The sequence below is a fragment of the Podarcis raffonei genome, chromosome 14 (genome assembly GCF_027172205.1).
Source record: "Podarcis raffonei isolate rPodRaf1 chromosome 14, rPodRaf1.pri, whole genome shotgun sequence".
Classification (NCBI taxonomy): Eukaryota; Metazoa; Chordata; class Lepidosauria; order Squamata; family Lacertidae; genus Podarcis; species Podarcis raffonei.
Genome location: NC_070615.1, coordinates 3,982,759 through 3,999,551, shown reverse-complemented (window position 1 = coordinate 3,999,551; position 16,793 = coordinate 3,982,759). Strand labels below are relative to the sequence as shown.

Below are 16,793 nucleotides of genomic sequence, written 5' to 3'. Positions count from 1 at the left end.
CATTTAGACCGACTAGAAAATGAAAGGCACACTTTGTAAGATTTAATCTGTTGGGGGCATTATCAGTGTGAGTGTGGTTGCTGACCTTGAGCCAGGCATCCTGGAAAGTGAAGTCAAATGGGCCTTAGAAAGCACTGCAAATAACAAGGCCAGTGGAAGTGATGGTATTCCAGCTGAACTATTTAAAATTTTAAAAGATGATGCTGTTAAGGTGCTACACTCAATATGCCAGCAAATTTGGAAAACTCAGCAGTGGCCAGAAGATTGGAGAAGATCAGTCTACATCCCAATCCCAAAGAAGGGCAGTGCCAAAGAATGCTCCAACTACCGCACAATTGCACTCATTTCACACGCTAGCAAGGTTATGCTTAAAATTCTACAAGGAAGGCTCAAACAGTATGTGGATCGAGAACTCCCAGAAGTGCAAGCTGGATTTAGAAGAGGCAGAGGAACCAGAGACCAAATTGCAAACATGCGCTGGATTATGGAGAAAGCTAGAGAGTTCCAGAAAGACATCTACTTCTGCTTCATTGACTATGCAAAAGCCTTTGACTGTGTCGACCACAGCAAACTATGGCAAGTTCTTAAAGAAATTGGAGTGCCTGATCACCTCATCTGTCTCCTGAGAAATCTCTATGTGGGACAAGAAGCTACAGTTAGAACTGGATATGGAACAACTGATTGGTTCAAAATTGGGAAAGGCGTACGACAAGGCTGTATTTTGTCTCCCTGCTTATTTAACTTATATGCAGAATTCATCATGCGAAAGGCTGGGCTGGATGAATCCCAAGCTGGAATTAAGATTGCCGGAAGAAATATCAACAACCTCAGATATGCAGATGACACAACCTTGATGGCAGAAAGTGAGGAGGAATTAAAGAACCTTTTAATGAGGGTGAAAGAGGAGAGTGCAAAATATGGTCTGAAGCTCAACATCAAAAAAACGAAGATCATGGCCACTGGTCCCATCACCTCCTGGCAAATAGAAGGGGAAGAAATGGAGGCAGTGAGAGATTTTACTTTCTTGGGCTCCATGATCACTGCAGATGGTGACAGCAGCCACGAAATTAAAAGACGCCTGCTTCTTGGGAGAAGGGCAATGACAGGCCTAGACAGCATCTTGAGAAGTAGAGACGTCACCTTGCCAACAAAGGTCCGTATAGTTAAAGCCATGGTTTTCCCAGTAGTGATGTATGGAAGTGAGAGCTGGACCATAAAGAAGGCTGATCGCCGAAGAATTGATGCTTTTGAATTATGGTGCTGGAGAAGACTCTTGAGAGTCCCATGGACTGCAAGAAGATCAAATGCATCCATTCTTAATGAAATCAGCCCTGAGTGCTCACTGGAAGGACAGATCGTGAAGCTGAGGCTCCAGTACTTTGGCCACCTCATGAGAAGAGAAGACTCCCTGGAGAAGACACTGATGCTGGGAAAGATGGAGGGCACAAGGAGAAGGGGGCGACAGAGGATGAGATGGTTGGATAGTGTTTTCGAGGTTACCAGCATGAGTTTGACCAAACTGCGGGAGGTAGTGGAGGACAGAGGTGCCTGGCGTGCTCTGGTCCATGGGGTCACGAAGAGTCGGACACGACTAAACGACTAAACAACAACAACAACAACAAATTTTTTCCAACCTAAACCACTGCTGATTTGTGTGTCATTCATACCATGTTTTCAGTATTTATAGTTGCATAAACGAAAACACAATACCCTTAAATTGGTCAGATATTTGTCAGTCCCAGTCAAATCCGGTTTTGCTCTCAGCTCTGGTAGTGAAAACAGTGTTGTGGCTGTCACTGGATTTGACCTTTCACAAGTCAGTTCATTTCTCCCCTGATCCTCAGCAGTCCACCACCCCTAAGGCTGGACACACTTAGGAGCCTGTCCTTTGGGCTCAGCGAGCCGTGTCTGAAGGAGGTGTGTGGCCCTCAGGAAAGTGATCCAGGAGGCCAGCTGTTTTGTGGTAGCTGTGGGCAAGGAGGGAGAAAGCAACTGTTGGAAGTGCAACAGCAGAGATCATTCGGTGTGCAACCTAAGGGTTACTTACAGGCAACTAGCCATGAGTGGGACAGGGAGAGGTGTTAATTAGCAACCAGTCAGTGGCATGATCCTGACTGCAGTAACGTGTGCTCTGATGAGATGTGTAGTTCTGAGGCAGCTTATCCTCAGTAAGTTGCACAGTATGCACAGTAAGCTATGCAGAAGGCCTGAAGGAAGAGAGACTAAATCTCTGTGTTTCTCCTCAAATTATACAGCATTTTGTTAAGTTTCTTCAGTAAGGACTTCTCTCTGGACTCCATCTGCATTATTTTAAGTGACTTTGCTAACAGCAGCATGACAGGGAAGAGGACGAAGCAGTGGTGTGTGTAAGCTTATCTCTGCTTTGCCTCTTTTAGGTTGCTGCTGTTTGTATAGTTTCAAAGTCCTACAGAGTCATTTTGGGGCAATTGTGTGTATACAGTGGGAAGCAATGCCTCTTTAAATCACTTTCATCTCTTAAAAACTGTCATTTCTCACCAAGTACTTGGAGACATTCAGTTGAGAAAATATATGGGTTCTCCAGCCCTCATTTGGATACAGCTGAAATGCCCTAACATTTTCTAATATTATTCCTACATATTTATATATATAAAATGTATTTGAAATAATTTTTATTACTGAACCTATTCAAATATATAATCATACATTGTGAAGTATTTTATATTTTGTAACAAAATGGAATAAAAAATATACTCTTGATTATACTCTCTGACGATAAGAATTTAGCTGAAGCAAGGTGTCCTTTCAATGCAATTGTCGTGTGCGACCACTTTGGATTCAGCCATCGATAAATCTTCCCCTTGCCTTTTGTCATTGTGCTACAGGGCTTTTTCAGGAGGAGTCAGCAAAGTAACGCCACCTATTCCTGTCCCCGACAGAAGAACTGTTTAATTGATCGAACCAGTAGAAACCGTTGCCAACACTGTCGTTTACAGAAATGCCTTGCTGTGGGGATGTCTCGAGATGGTGAGCTTTACTAGTTCAGGTCAGCTGTCTTGTATGTGCGACACTCCTTAGCTTTCTGCTTGCTCATCCCATTCTTAAAATATTTGTCTTGAAATATGCTGTGCCTCATAAGTCACTGAATTTACTTTGGACTGATGCAGCTGGTGGCTTCCAGGGTTTTGTTTTGCTGCTGCTTACACAGCCACACTACACACAGAGTAAATGCCTGCCTTTCTTTCTTACTGGTGTCACTAGGCCAGCTCTACTTTAATTTTCTTTCACATTCCTTATTCCATTCATACAACATTATGGGTGTCCTGTATTTTTCTTCCTCCAACCAATCTTTATATTCCCTCCACCTTCTTCCTCCCCCATTACTGGTACAGAGACCATGAAATCCTGCTGCTAAGAGACGTCAGTGTCACCATAGGAAGGGTTAATTACTCCTCTCTTGGATGACAGGCCAACATCAAAGTTATAACTTCTCTTAAGTAAAAGAAACTCTGCATTTTGCACCAAGGAAGCCCAAATATGGAACCGACTGTTATGCAAATTAAATATATTTGCCCCTACGATTGAAATCTAATCATGTTAATTATTTTTCTTATTAAAATTGCCCTTCTGATGATGGCCTAAAAGCCATCTCTTTAAATTCTTCTATTGCTCATACATGCCCTAAGTATATTACACATGACTTACCTATTCAAGAGGCTGACCCAATAGGATAATACCTAACTTCTCACCTTCTAATATATGACTTCACCTGTAGGATCAAGCAAAAGTGTGTTGTAGTGATGTTGTAAACTGCTTAGTAGCTACCCTAGACTTACATATGATGTGTCCTAACATAGCATTTTACTGCTGCAGCTGGTGGTGATAAAATATATTGCTTATGGATATATTTCAGCTGTAAAGTTTGGTCGAATGTCAAAAAAGCAGAGGGACAGCTTGTATGCAGAAGTGCAGAAACACCGGATGCAGCAACAGCAGCGAGATCACCAACAGCAACCCGGCGAAGCAGAGCCATTGACGCCAACATACAATATCACTACCAATGGGCTCACAGAACTGCATGATGACCTCAGTAATTACATTGATGGGCATACCCCTGAAGGTAGCAAAGCAGACTCTGCCGTTAGCAGCTTCTACTTAGACATACAGCCTTCTCCAGATCAGTCGGGGCTTGATATTAATGGAATCAAACCAGAACCGATATGTGACTACACACCTGCATCGGGCTTCTTTCCATATTGCTCTTTTACAAATGGAGAGACTTCTCCTACTGTGTCCATGGCAGAATTAGGTAATAACAAAAGAGGGGGAAATTTCCATGTAGTTGCTGTAGTAGCTATCCTTTGGATTAAGAACAATGACTTTGTGGCTCTTCATCACTGAAACTACATGTCACCTTTTGTGTTTTGTGTATGGCTGTAACTGTGAGGGCTGCTCTTTCTGGAAGTGCATTGCCCCCTTGACTAAGGCAGCACTGATGGGGCTCATCAAGTCCATAATCTTGGTCTAGGTCTGAATTCCAGTAAACCAGACTTGCTGTTAGTCAGTCACCTAAGACGATTAACAGGTTTTTTTATTGTATTTATTATTTCCATTCCTATTCTGCCTTTCCTTTTAGGACTGTCTCATTTAGCCTTGGCAACAGCCCTGTGAAGTAGGCTAGACTGAGAAAGAGTGACTGGCCCAAGTATATCCAGTGAACCTAATGGCTGGAGTGGGGATTTTAATCCTGGCCTCTCTTATCCTTGTTCAGCAGTCTAACTGCTATTCTAGCAGTTTTCAACCTGGGGTCCCTAGATGTTGTTGGACTGCGACTCCCATCATTCCTAACCAGCATGGACAGTGATCAGGGATGCTAGGGGTTGTAATTCAGGAACCTCTCGGGATCCACGGTTGAGAAAGACTGTTCTATACTATGCTGGATCTGGGTCTGGATCACAGACACCCATTACAAAGTTTGTGTAAGTTAGCAAGGCTGCTATATTGTTTATCTGCAAGACTGTACTAAACAATGGTAAGTTACATGAACTTTTCATTTGATTACAGTATAATGATTTTCCCCCCAAAGGTGACCAGAGCATACAGTATTTATTCATTAATTTATTTAATAAATAGCCAGCCTCAGTATATAGCTGAACAATGATGTAAAGCACATGTTTAATTGGGAAGTAATAATTTTATAAAGAGGGCTAACTTACCAAGTAACAAAGAGTGTTTTGACACATTAAAGAATAATAAATTCTTTGCAGCACATGCTTTCATGGACTGAAGTCCATTTTATCAGATGCATGAACTGTGATATTCAGGTGGCATATACCTGCCAAGAGTGTAAAGCAGAAAAAAATAAGTTAAATGGCAATGAAATGTAAAACACCGGTAGCAGAAACAAGCATCAGCCCAAGACTATTTGGTGTCTGATGTGAAAAATCTAAATATTTCTCCTACTAAAATGAGACGTAACTTACTGTTGAACTCCTGCACAGCTCCTATTCATTTACTTGGGCTTGCACATAAAAACTTTGGAAAGAATTGCACTCCAGAAGTTTAGATCTGTCTGTCTGCTACCCTTAAGAGCTCCAGAACTGGCAACTCACCAGGGTAAATCTGGGTAACTCAAAACTGTGTTTTCTCCATTTGTGGTGTCAGTTATCTAGTATGTGCTGAGGACGAGTTAGATGTGGTTCTCTCTCAAAGTAACAACTAAAGGAAGTCAACTTTGTCGGGAGTTGTGAAAAGGATCTGTCATGTGTGAAAAGAGCCTTATGAGGAGCAGTGGAGAGTTTACCAACCCATCCCTCTTTTGTGCTTTTCTTTTTCTTTTTTGCTATCAAAGTAGCAGTAGTACTCTACTATTCCACACTAAAATGAAATCTTATTTCACATATTCTGGGATGAAAATAAAAGAAACAGTTAGTGGGCACGAGAGATCTTATTTGGAAGTACCTTATTTACGTGAATCTAATGCCCTGGCAAATCTAATATGCACCTCAATTTTCAAAACCTTGAAACCAAAAAGTATTTGCTGGCAAATGTAAATACGCCATCAAATCTAATGGGCACCCTAATTTTCGCAACCCTAATTTTCACAATGTAATTTGGCCAAAAAAAGGTGTGCATTACATTCAAAGAAATATAGTACATGTTCTTTGTTAGCCTATACTTCCATGTCATTTTTGAAATATAGGAAAAAACTTTTGAAAATCACTAAAAGCCCAGTCTATAAAAACTGAAAGCACTGTGAATTCCTATCCATCCATATTACACAAATGGATTTTATCTTCAAGAAATGATAGATCACTGTATGTTCACAGATCTTTATTAATGAGTGCTTTCCTCAAAAGTTCACTTGTTCATGTCTAGCATGTGTAGAAAATTGTGAGGACTTCCTTCAGTAAACAAACATTGATTTGTTGCAATGATAATTATAAAGGTTTGTGCCCTCGTTTCATTAAATATTTAGTAATGTGTCAAAAAGCTTTTTTATTTACCCAGAAACAGTTGATATAAAAGTGCCTTTCCCAGCTCCATGTTATGAACAACTCTCATCATCCCTGACCAGGTTGGCTAATTGGCATCTGGAGAAATATATATATATATATATATATATATATATATATATATATATATATATACACACCTCTTCAAGGTGCCACAAGACTCTTTGGTGTTTCGGCTGCATAGAATGACTTCCAAAGAAAAATTGAATGAGATAATAGCAGATAGGTGTGAAAATATTTAAAGTATCACAATAACCCTTTGAGTGAAGTGCTGTTAATACCACATACCTTTTGAGTTGAGCAGGGATCATTACTCAAAACTTATAGTAGAACACGTAGTTTCTAATACTGGAAGTTTGGCCTTGGAATTTCAAGTTAAAATAGTTTCTAGTAGCTGGTGCTTGGGGGGGGGGGGAAATACTGAGACCTTGGAGAGGCTGCTTTTAGACAAGTGGCCCAAAGTGCTACCATTCATTGTTCTTCCATTGTAAGCTATGAGCAGAATTGCAGCGGACTTTCCACACTATTGGGAATATTGTGCATCACATTATGTTCTGGCCACTCAAATGGAGAGAATATTGCGGCTGTGAAAAGGGTCACCTGCAGCTCAGCATACATTCACTATAACCTGTGTGGTGGGTGCCATTTTATGAGCCTTAAAAAAAAAAATCTAAACAATTTCCCAGCTTTTTTATGAAAGAGAAGGTGCTAAAGCACTACACATTTCTTTCATTTTCAGAAAATAGAGATGGAGGAGCTTTTGAGTGGTAACCAAAATATTTTTTAAAAAAACAAAGGTTTAAAAAAATGTCATCCACCGCAAAAGTTATGATTAATTTGTTCATTTCCCCATAAAGTCATTGTCCATATAAATGCCCATATTAAAAAGTTGGGAGTGTGGTGTTAGAAAGTTACCTGTGGAGCTTCTGCTTCTTCCAGTTCGCTTTTTAAAAAGGCAGACTTTCTGCAGTTTGAGAAACAACAGGGAAAAAATAGGGAAAATACAGGATGATGATTGAATGATAGCACCATGTGTACGCCCTTAAAACATCGAGTAAACAAAGCATGGAAATTCCATTCTGAACACTTAGTTGGAACCACCCCAAGGCAGAACTGCCAGTACTGGGTTAGATAAAGCAATCATCTGACTCTTGAATAAGGCGGCTTTCTATGTTCATTTGTTGAGGCTGAGAGACTGACTTAGCCAATATAATCTCCTGAGAATCCAGATCAAACCTAGTAACCCCTCACTTACAGGGGTGAGAATCAGTGATAATTTTAAAAAATGGAAATAAAAGGAAATGGAAATGGGTGTTAGAATCCCATTTCAACCCTGTACAAATTTAGTGTTGAAAACATCTATAATTTAATGATTGGCTAGACAGAACATGTACAATGAAAGTTGAGGATGGCCTTTTTTTAAAATGCATGCCACTTCTTGCTCATTCTGTTTTAGAACATCTCGCACAGAACATTTCCAAATCACACATGGAAACTTGCCAGTACTTGAGGGAGGAGTTGCAGCAAATAACATGGCAAACTTTTCTACAGGAAGAAATTGAGAACTACCAGAGCAAGGTATTTATCTTGGTAAACATGCTAAAATAGCACACAGCGTTTTTTTAATTGCCCATTCTGAAACACTTCTTGGACTACAGCATTTTGTGCAATCTGCGAATCAGTTTTAAATGATTGTTGTGTTTGTGTGTGTGAGTTGTACTGCCTATTTCTGACATACCCCTCCTAGTGGTTACTGTTTAGTTTTTTGGGTTCTTAAAAGATTCATGCAACACCACATGTTGTTTGAGCCTCAGGATAACCAACATCTTGTTTCAGCTTCCTTGAAAGAAAGGGCCTGTTTTTACACTTCCTCTACCCACCGCAGCAAGAGATCAATAACAGGCGTTGTGTTTGTTTCTTCATCACTGGGAGAAACCATTAGAATCTCTTGGGGTCTAAGGAGATCCTATGTTTGAATAACCATAGTATCTCCAGATTCAGTACAGGCAGCCTCCTGTTTATGTGGGATTATGACGTGCCTCAGTGAAATCGATTATAATTGAACCCCATTGAAAAAGCCTGCAAACACCGTGTTCCGCCCCACCCTGCCCTTTTAGTGACATTTCAGACATTTATGACATTTCTGGGTCACTTCCGGATTTGGCGCGATGTACATATATACGATCGCACACATATTGAACGTGTGTAAACGGGGAGCTGCCTCTACTTCAGTTCTTCTGTGATGGTGGGAAGCAGTGGGGAGGGCAGGCAAGTAATTTGTTACTCCCAACTGTTTCCCAGGAAGAATTTTGGGTGGATGGAGATAGCATCTATAGTCCACAAAAGTATTACCTGAGCTGGTGTGAAGCTGTAAGAGTTTATTCAGGTGCCAGAGTTTGGTATCACGTGAATAAGTGTGGAGAAGCCTCTGGCTCGCATGCAGCTAGCTCCTCTTTCATGCAGCCATTAGCAATTTCCAATCCTTATTTCATCTGAACAGGCAGACAAGGATCAGAAGTTACTAACTGCTATACATGAGCCTCCTCCACACTCATTTACGTAATGCCCAAACATGATTCGGCATTACATGTAAATGTACCCTTCTAGTCACAAACATCAACTCCCCAAATATCTCCACAATGTTGCTGTCCTTTAACCTCAACTCTGCCTGGATTTTGAAGTTGTTCCACCTCCCAAAGCATCTGAAGGTGGGCAAAAAGTTCTCACAGAATGCTTATGCTGGTTTGAAGCTATATGTTCACCATTGTCCTCAATAAAGGGTCTGGTGAGGGACGCGGGTGGCGCTGTGGGTTAAACCACAGAGCCTAGGACTTGCCGATCAGAAGGTTGGTGGTTCGAATCCCTGCGACGGGGTGAGCTCCCGTTGCTCGGTCCCTGCTCCTGCCCACCTAGCAGTTCAAAAGCACCCCAAAAAGTGCAAGTAGATAAACAGGTACCGCTCCAGCGGGTAGGTAAACGCCGTTTCCGTGCGCTGCTCTGGTTCACCAAAAGCGGCTTAGTCCTGCTGGCCACATGACCCGGAAGCTGGACGCCGGCTCCCTCGGCCAGTAAAGCGAGATGAGCGCTGCAACCCCAGAGTCGGTCATGACTGGACCTAATGGTCAGGGGTCCCTTTACTTTTTATACCTTCAAGGTACTTTTCAATTCTGCGTTTATTTCATCTCTTTCATAGGCATATGAAAGCACTTCAGAAATTAGCATTATTTTTATAACTATTTCTGGCTAAATCATGGATAAGTGAAGGTGTGTTTTATTTTCAAAGTGTATACACCTCCTTTCAGCAACAACATGGGGAGATTCAGGACAGAAGGAAGTACTTATTTGCATAATGCATAGTTAAACAGTGGAGTTCGCTACCACAGGATATAATGATGGCCTGGACAGTTTCAAAAGGGGTTTAAAGAAATTCATGGAGGGTGTGGCTATTAACAGATACTAATCACTATGTCTGTGAGCTGCTTCTGGGATCAGAGTCAGTAAATCTCTGAGTACCAAATGCTGGGTGGCACCAGTGGAAAAGAGCTATTGGTCCCACGTCATCTTTGTGGTCTTCTTCCCATGGGTATCTGCTTGGTCCCTGCAAACACAGAATGACAGACTAGCTAGCTTTGACCTGGCAGGGTTTCTATTATATTCTTAACCCTCCCCACCCCCAGAAAGGTGACTTAAAAACAATTTTTCAAAGACAATACACAAAAAATATTAGGAGAATAATTAAAATAAGTCAAATGCCTGATGAAATAAAATCGTCTTCACTACTCACCTGAAGGACATTTAAAAAAATAAAAAAAAAATTTCCTTCCAGTAGCACCTTAAAGACCAACTAAGTTAGTTCTTGGTATGAGCTTTTGTGTGCATGCACACTTCTTCAGATACACTGAAACAGAAGTTGCCAGATCCTTCTATATAGTGAGAAGGTGGGGAGGGGTATTACTCAGAAGGGTGGTGGGAATGGGTGATTGGCAGATAGCTGTGATGAGCCTGTTGACGACTCTGTAGACTGGAAAGACTCTGTAGACTGGAAAGAGAAGCTGCTGAATTGCAACTCATTACCAAACTTAAAACCATGGAGAGACCTGGTCTGAACAAAGACATTGGATTCTTATCTCATTATACATGACAAAGCCATTTTTCACCTTCTCACCCCTTGCTTTTTCCTGTAAGACCTATTGCAGTCGTTAAGAGTCGTCAACAGGCTCATCACAGCTATCTGCCAATCACCCATTCCCACCACCCTTCTGAGTAATACCCCTCCCCACCTTCTCACTATATAGAAGGATCTGGCAACTTCTGTTTCAGTGTATCTGAAGAAGTGTGCATGCACACGAAAGCTCATACCAAGAACTAACTTAGTTGGTCTTTAAGGTGCTACTGGAAGGAAAAATTTTTTTTTTGATTTGACTATGGCAGACCAACACGGCTACCTTTCTGTATTTAAAAAAATGTCCCCTAGTTACGTATTCCCCTGAAAAATACTCAAGGGTTGTATAAAGAGGTTGTTTTTAATCATTTAGAGCCCAAATGCAAAACTGTAGTGGAAATTAATTATTACTTTTCTGTATCTTTAAATAAATTAAGATTAATTCACTATACTTGTTATACTAAGCCCTAAGGTTTCACTCTAGAGGTAGATGTTTTCTCTTAAAAAAAACCCTCATCACTTGTCCGGTCATGAATGCAGTAAGCCCACAACTTATGGGCATTTAACTTGGGTGCGTTCCGCTTTACATGTTTGGGAAGTAAGTAAGTAAGTACGGAAAGTGGAAGGCATTTGGGGGAGAAGACTGGCAATGCGACCCTGCATTGCACCCAATGTCTTTTGACTATATGCAGTTTTGGCTTTTAGGTGTGACCCCCAGAACATAACCCCTGAGTAAGTTGAAAACTTACTGTAGTAATAATTTGCTTACGAAGTATTGATTTGCTGCCCTAGAGAAAATGCTGTCAGTCTGCTATGTATATTTATGTTTCCTCATGCTCGCCTCTAGGGAATGTGATTCTTCTTGTGGATGGAATACATTCTCTTGGGCCATGCCAGATGTAAACGTGCTTGCCAACCTCTCGCTGCCGGCTTGACTGTAAAGTGGGGCTGGGGGGGTGTCTTAAGTTTATCACTAAATGGACTTTCCTTCTTCTTACCACCCCACATTCCATTTAGTGATCAAAGCAAACTCCCCCATTCTACTTTATGGCCAACATGGTGAGTGCGTGTTTAGCAAATATGCACCTGTGTGGTTTGGTCCTTTGCCTTCGTTTACTGTGTTGTTATAGCTATACGTTGGAGCACTGGGCAAATGGTTCGGAAGCCTATATAATAATGTTATATGATTATGATAGAAGAAGAGAAGGCGCTGACAAATATGGAAGGAGGAAAACAGTAATCAGTTTCACATCCTTGTAAAACGTCATATGGTTAGCATTGCTATTTAAGTTCTGTTGAAGGTTCAAACCCATATAGAGTTTATTTCTAATTTTGAATGCTTTGTATATTTGCATAAATAATGTAATGTCACAAGATCCGTCATGCCTTAGATATATTACACCTCAAATGGGGGAGTAAAAAATATTTTGCATCAGATATCACCAGAGCACATTGTGTGAAGTGGGGAGCACCCTCTGAACACTCTAAATGCCCGCTCTGCAATCCCTATCAAACATACTGATTCCAAAAATATTCACAACTAGAATTGAAGCACTGGGGCCAGCAGGAGGCAGGAGGGTGTGTGGGAATGTGGCTGCTGCTGCACTACCTTGCACATCAGCTCTTAGGCGGGGAGGCTGAGCAGCATAACAAAGCCCTGCTGTGCCTCCAGTGTATTCAGGCTTCGGGGAGGGTCTCTTCGCAAGCCATGAAGACTCTCCAATTATCTCCTGCCATTTCCGGGTTTGAATTGAATTATTTAATTAGATCCTGGTGCTAAGCAAATACTCAGTTGCGCATGAGTTGATTGTGCATAAATGGAGGGATGCTTGTGAAACATATTCCACTTACAACTTCTGATGTTTAAATAAGAAGCTGAGCAGAGTGTGGATTTTGCTTCTACGCTCTACATTTTGTAGAATTCTACACAGAACTCTCACTGAAATGAACAAGAGTTTTACCCAGGCATCCAAGATATGTTTTACTATTAAAATGTCATTCTTAGAGCCTATTTGTAAACTAAAACATGAATTGTAAATTTTATGTAAACTAGTAATTGTTATTATTTCTCTGTCGCACTCGCCTCTAATATCTATAGTCTAGTATAGCATTAGAAAAACTGTAGGCAGGCATAAGCCCCTTGAATTGCCATACCACATGTATCACAAATTGAAATACAAAATGGGAACATAGCCTGACATGCAAATCACAAGGCAATCACAAGGCAAATCACAAGGCAATCAGTTGTACAGATTAATGATTAATGCTTTGCTTTAAAAAAACAAAACTTATTCCCCTAAGAAGGTTTAGCAAGTCTGGAAATAGCACTCTTTTTTGTCTTTAACAGCAAAGGGAAGTAATGTGGCAATTGTGTGCCGTGAAAATAACAGAAGCAATACAGTACGTGGTGGAGTTTGCCAAACGCATTGATGGCTTTATGGAACTGTGTCAAAATGATCAAATTGTGCTTTTAAAAGCAGGTATGTGGGTTGGGGGGCAAAACTGAATCCTTTAAAATAAATGTCAAGTGCATGTTTTATTACTTAACATTGTAATTCCATTATAAAAAGTGTATTTCACAAAACTGTGGCTCACCTAAACATGTTTAATGCTTCGTTCATTACATAATCATACTGCCAACAAGTTGTGCAGTTCAGTCCTGGGCAGTCATGGGCCAATGTTGGGCAATGCAGAAGAAGTCAGAGGAATAGCCTGTTGCTTGAACGTGAGCCATGTGCCTTCACATTTCCTTCATGAATAAAGTTAATTCCAGAATCACTCTAAGAGAACTAATACCGATAAAGTGTTGTTGTTGGTGTTGTTGTTGACATTAGGCAGGCGCTTTTGATTTCCTCTTTTTGGCACATGTTTAAAAACATTTTTAAGGCTAAACTATTTGGACACATATATGTTAATTTGTTTTACTCTCTTTTACTGTTAATTTTAATTATTTGTAAATGTTCTAAATTGTTTTAACAGTTTTTATAGTTAATTGTGATATTTATTGTAAATCGCTTAACAGTATAAAATTTTTGTTAAATAAATAAATCTTTTTTAAGATAACACAGGCATTAAACAGAAACAAGAACCCAGTTTTCTAGATGGACACAACTAAAAGAAACCTGGTTTGTGCAGAAAATTGAAGCAAAAAAAGCGGGGGTGGGGGAGAGACCTTAAAATGTGACTTCTCTGAACAAACTGCATAATAAGTGGAACTTTTTTTTGTCTTGAAGACAATATGTTGAAATGGGTTGGAAATTCCATATTTTCCAACATATTTTGTACTTAGAACAAACATCATTTTGAGGCTTTGACTCTTATTTTTGGGTTTCCAGTGCTCCTCCTGTTTTTCCGTTTCTGACATATTTTCTTTTTAAAATAAAGATTCCAGGTTCAAACATGAGCTTGAATGAATGAATGTTTATTTGCGTCAGCCACTCAAACATTTCTGCCAGGACAAGGGCTAGGGCTTTCTCAAAGCTTTCATTACCTAATACTGGCCCTGTAATGTTTTACACTCATGATGTCATACACACAAGCCTTGAGGTCATACACTCCCCGCTCCTTGTCCAGTGCAGCCACGAGAGTGGAAGCCTCTGCTTCCCTTTTAGATTTGCCACAGTTTAGCATTACACCAAAGCCCAGAGCTGTGATTAAACTTAATGATGGTTTGTTGAAACAAGACATCTTCTAAAACCATGCTTTGAAGCTGGCTTGTGTCAACAAAACACAGTAAAAATTAGCCGCAATTTATTGTTTGCATGACGTGACAAGCTGTGGTTAATCTGTAATGGAAGCAAAAGACTTCCAAACTCTTCCTTGAGCAGCACTGAAGATACACAAGCATAAGACTCACTGCAGTTTATCCTTATAATGCTAAATTATGGTTTATTGTTATTTTTGAATTGACTCAGTATGTGAGCCATATTCCTCTATTACCACCTTTGTATATTCAAAGTCATAAAATTGGCTTAACAGATATAATTTATTTTCTGTTTTCTGAGGGCACATAAACCTCATTTGTGAGCTAGAAATATATTTTAAAGAAGATGTACAATCTATTGTTTATTTAAGTAAGGCATGGGATAAGGACATTTTGTGAATCACTGTGTTTCTTAGTCTCAATTGTAAAATTGTTTCTGCTTTGGTTATAGGGTCTTTAGAGGTTGTATTTATCAGAATGTGCCGTGCCTTTGACTCCCAGAACAACACAGTGTACTTCGATGGCAAATATGCTAGCCCTGATGTATTCAAGTCATTAGGTAAGGAAATGAAGTAATTAATTAGAAAACATACTTTTTAAAATAACTATTTGGTTAAATTAATTTCCTATAATAAATGCATTGTGTGCAAATCACTTAATAGATTTTTCATTAAGGATATTTTGGTGATTTAAATAAGTTACACCTTCTGTATTTTTTAATAATGTACTTTTTGTCCTTTCAAAAGATTAAAAACTAAGGGTAGCCTAGACCCATTTATACTTTTTGATTACAGCTTGTTAATTATTACTCAACACTTTGGAGTTCAAAGTGGGAAGCTCTCTAGGCATTCTAGAAAACATGTCATCTGGACTCTGTTGTGCAAGCTGCAAAATAAGAGCACAATAAATGTTTGCTGCGTTATTATTATACCAAGAGCTATGTCCTCCAAAGAGATAATTCCAATTATTTTTCTACCATTAATCAAAAATTATATATAGTTTCCTTAATAGAAAAAAATATCAGATTTGATTGCAACTGAGTTCCTATAATAAGTTCCTTGTTGTGAAGTTCTCACATGCCTGTATGGGGCTTCCACGTCAGACACAAGCCCTACCTTTGTATTTAAAAGATTCCCAAAGTGAAGCCCTGTTATTGTTGTAATCTAATAATTACTCAGTTTTGTGTTCATGCTGGGAAGCATTTGGAAATTTATATAATGAGCTTAAATATATCTGGAAGTAACAGCAAGTGGATGTTGACAGTACAGCAGTGAAGAACTGCCTGGAATTATTAACTAATTAACACTGAGATTCAATGACACTTGGATATAACAGTGCAGAACATGAGGGAGGAAGCTGAAGGCACTGCTTACGTTAATTCTCTTTAGTGCCATAAGGTACTTTTTCTTTTTCTTTTTCATTAATGAATTCTGGAAGTTTCATATTGGGCTGATTAAGCAAGATTTCAGTCCTGCTCGTGACACCAAGTGTTGTGGTTTTTTGTGGAGATTAATGGAGACTATGAGGAGCCCTTCTGTGAGTTTTAAGACCAAGAAATACACAAAGTAGTTTCTGTGCTCTTTTGGTGCAAAACTATGCTGGCCTTTGAAATATTGGAACTGCTGATTAGACACAATTGGAAAATGGCTAATTTTCATATAATTAAGACATCTCATTGATTCAGATACTTTAGTCAATTTGAACACACAAGCCTTGTACCCACTTTAAAATGCATGTACTCCGTGTGCAAAGAAGTAACAGGATTCTCATCTGTCCTGCTCAACTGTTTTAATATTACTCCATGCCTAGAGGCAGCGATCCCACAGTCTGAGGCAGTAAGGCTTCTGAATACCTGTTGCTGGAAACTGCAGTGGGCGGGGGGGGGGGCTCATGTGTTCTGGTCCTGCTTGAGGCATCTGTGTGGCCACTGTGAGAACAGGATGCTGCCCATTGACATCATACACCAGGCTCTTCTTATGTTCTTATTTGTATGTTCAGAGGGCCCAGGGCTGTGCAATGACTGTGGGGCTGCTTAAATCAGACGCACATCCAACACATGTAGATGACATGACATTTAGCGTGGACATGCTGTTGCTGCTTAATGGTGTGAATTACATTGATGGAAAGCAGACCCATAGATATTGTCATGGTAAAACTAACAGTCCACTCTCATGTGAATAAATGCTCTGGCACGTTATTCTCCATATAATCGCTGGGTTTTGTTTTTTTTTAAAAGAGAAGTATTGTCTTATTTTTTTGAAAGAGGCCCTGTGTAATTTGCTGCTTGTTTTTTCCCCTTTGGCAGGATGTGAAGATTTCATTAGTTTTGTTTTTGAATTTGGAAAGAGCTTATGTTCTATGCACCTTACTGAAGATGAGATTGCATTATTTTCAGCTTTTGTTTTACTCTCTGCAGGTAAGGCATTAAGTATCT

At 39.9% G+C, this 16,793-nt stretch overlaps 1 protein-coding gene across 3 annotated transcripts in view; it reads left to right on the top strand.

Moving 5' to 3' along the window:
- Positions 1-16,793, top strand: part of RORA (RAR related orphan receptor A) — a 73,327-nt gene that overhangs the window by 53,387 nt on the left and 3,147 nt on the right. The window contains exons 3-8 of one of the 3 annotated variants that reach the window (XM_053365354.1): positions 2,865-3,006; positions 3,893-4,099; positions 7,951-8,072; positions 13,004-13,136; positions 14,811-14,918; positions 16,665-16,775. In XM_053365354.1, the coding sequence (XP_053221329.1) occupies positions 2,865-3,006; positions 3,893-4,099; positions 7,951-8,072; positions 13,004-13,136; positions 14,811-14,918; positions 16,665-16,775 (823 nt within the window). Of the gene's footprint in view, positions 1-2,864; positions 3,026-3,892; positions 4,289-7,950; positions 8,073-13,003; positions 13,137-14,810; positions 14,919-16,664; positions 16,776-16,793 lie in introns of those variants that run through there. The other 2 variants (XM_053365353.1, XM_053365355.1) reach the window with 2 other exon arrangements.